The 1,192-nt window shown below is 52.1% G+C and overlaps 1 protein-coding gene across 1 annotated transcript; it reads left to right on the top strand.

Annotated features, from left to right (window-relative positions):
- Window positions 1–413: 413 nt before the first annotated feature.
- LOC117338633 (protein TsetseEP-like) lies at window positions 414–911 on the top strand. The gene has a single exon (XM_033899990.1). It carries the CDS (start codon window positions 414–416, stop codon window positions 909–911), a length of 498 nt encoding a protein of 165 aa, XP_033755881.1.
- The last annotated feature ends 281 nt before the right edge of the window (window positions 912–1,192 follow it).

Genomic DNA, 1,192 nt, shown 5'->3' with positions numbered 1-1,192 from the left:
TGACGTAGTTTCCATTTTATGGTGACCTAGTTTCCAGTGTATGGTGACCTAGTTTCCATTGTATGGTGACCTAGTTTCCAGTGTATGGTGACCTAGTTTCCCGTGTATACAAGTGGACGTTTCCAAGGAAAGAAACACACATTAACATCATTGTATACAGATTATACCATCTCGAAGTTTTCCAATACATCACAACATTGTGCACTAGCGGATCCAGTTCGAAGTATCACTAAATTACTAATACCGTAAACAAATGATATTGTCGATAAAACCGTAAACAAACAAAATTGTCCATTATACCGTAAACTAACAATATATCGCTGTACCTCTGGTTATCAACCCCACCATCCTCAAAACTATCCCAACTCACCCAGAACACCTCCCGCACAACCCTTACAACCATAACCACCCCTATGTCCAGCCCCAGCCCCTACCCCCAGCCCCAGCCACTACCCCCATCCCCATCTCCACCCGAGCCCCAGCCCCAGCCCCAGCCCCAGCCCCTAACCCCATCTCCACCCCAGCCCCTATCCCCATCTCCACCCCAGCCCCTACCCCCATCTCCACCCCAGCCCCAGCCCCAGCCCCAGCCCCAGCCCCAGCCCCCATCTCCACCCCAGCCCCAGCCCCAGCCCCAGCCCCAGCCCCAGCTCCAGCCCCAGCCCCAGCCCCTACCCCCATCTCCACCCCAGCCCCAGCCCCAGCCCCAGCCCCAGCTCCAGCCCCAGCCCCAGCTCCAGCCCCAGCCCCAGCCCCTACCCCCATCTCCACCCCAGCCCCAGCCCCAGCCCCAGCCCCAGCCCCCATCTCCACCCCAGCCCCAGCTCCACCCCGAGCCCCCATCCCATCCCCAACCCTCATCTCCAACACCTCGGTGTATCCTGTTAATACACTTTCTATGTCGTTGTTGATCAAATCACGCACACAAACCCGGTTACGTGACCAGTATGTTAAGCTAAGATTGAGGATAAAAACTAATCCGATGTGGATGTCGCCAATATATCGGTGTATTGTTCTGTAACGTCGACACTAATCTATGGCCTCCTAGTCAATATATCGGTTGTTTTTATTGTGGAAAGAGGATTCTAATTTAGGAGTGTGTATATCAACTATTTGTCCTTGATCAACTGTCGTTAAGATAGGGTACATTTTTATTTGAAGTGGAAATTAAAATCAAATGATAATATGCCAT

Source organism: Pecten maximus, chromosome 11 (genome assembly GCF_902652985.1).
Source record: "Pecten maximus chromosome 11, xPecMax1.1, whole genome shotgun sequence".
In the NCBI taxonomy this organism is placed as follows: domain Eukaryota; kingdom Metazoa; phylum Mollusca; class Bivalvia; order Pectinida; family Pectinidae; genus Pecten; species Pecten maximus.
This window is presented reverse-complemented; position numbering and strand designations above follow the sequence as displayed.

Coding starts and splice junctions, on each gene's coding strand:
- LOC117338633 (XM_033899990.1), top strand. CDS start 414: ATGTCCAGCCCCAGCCCCTACCCCCAGCCCCAGCCACTACCCCCATCC.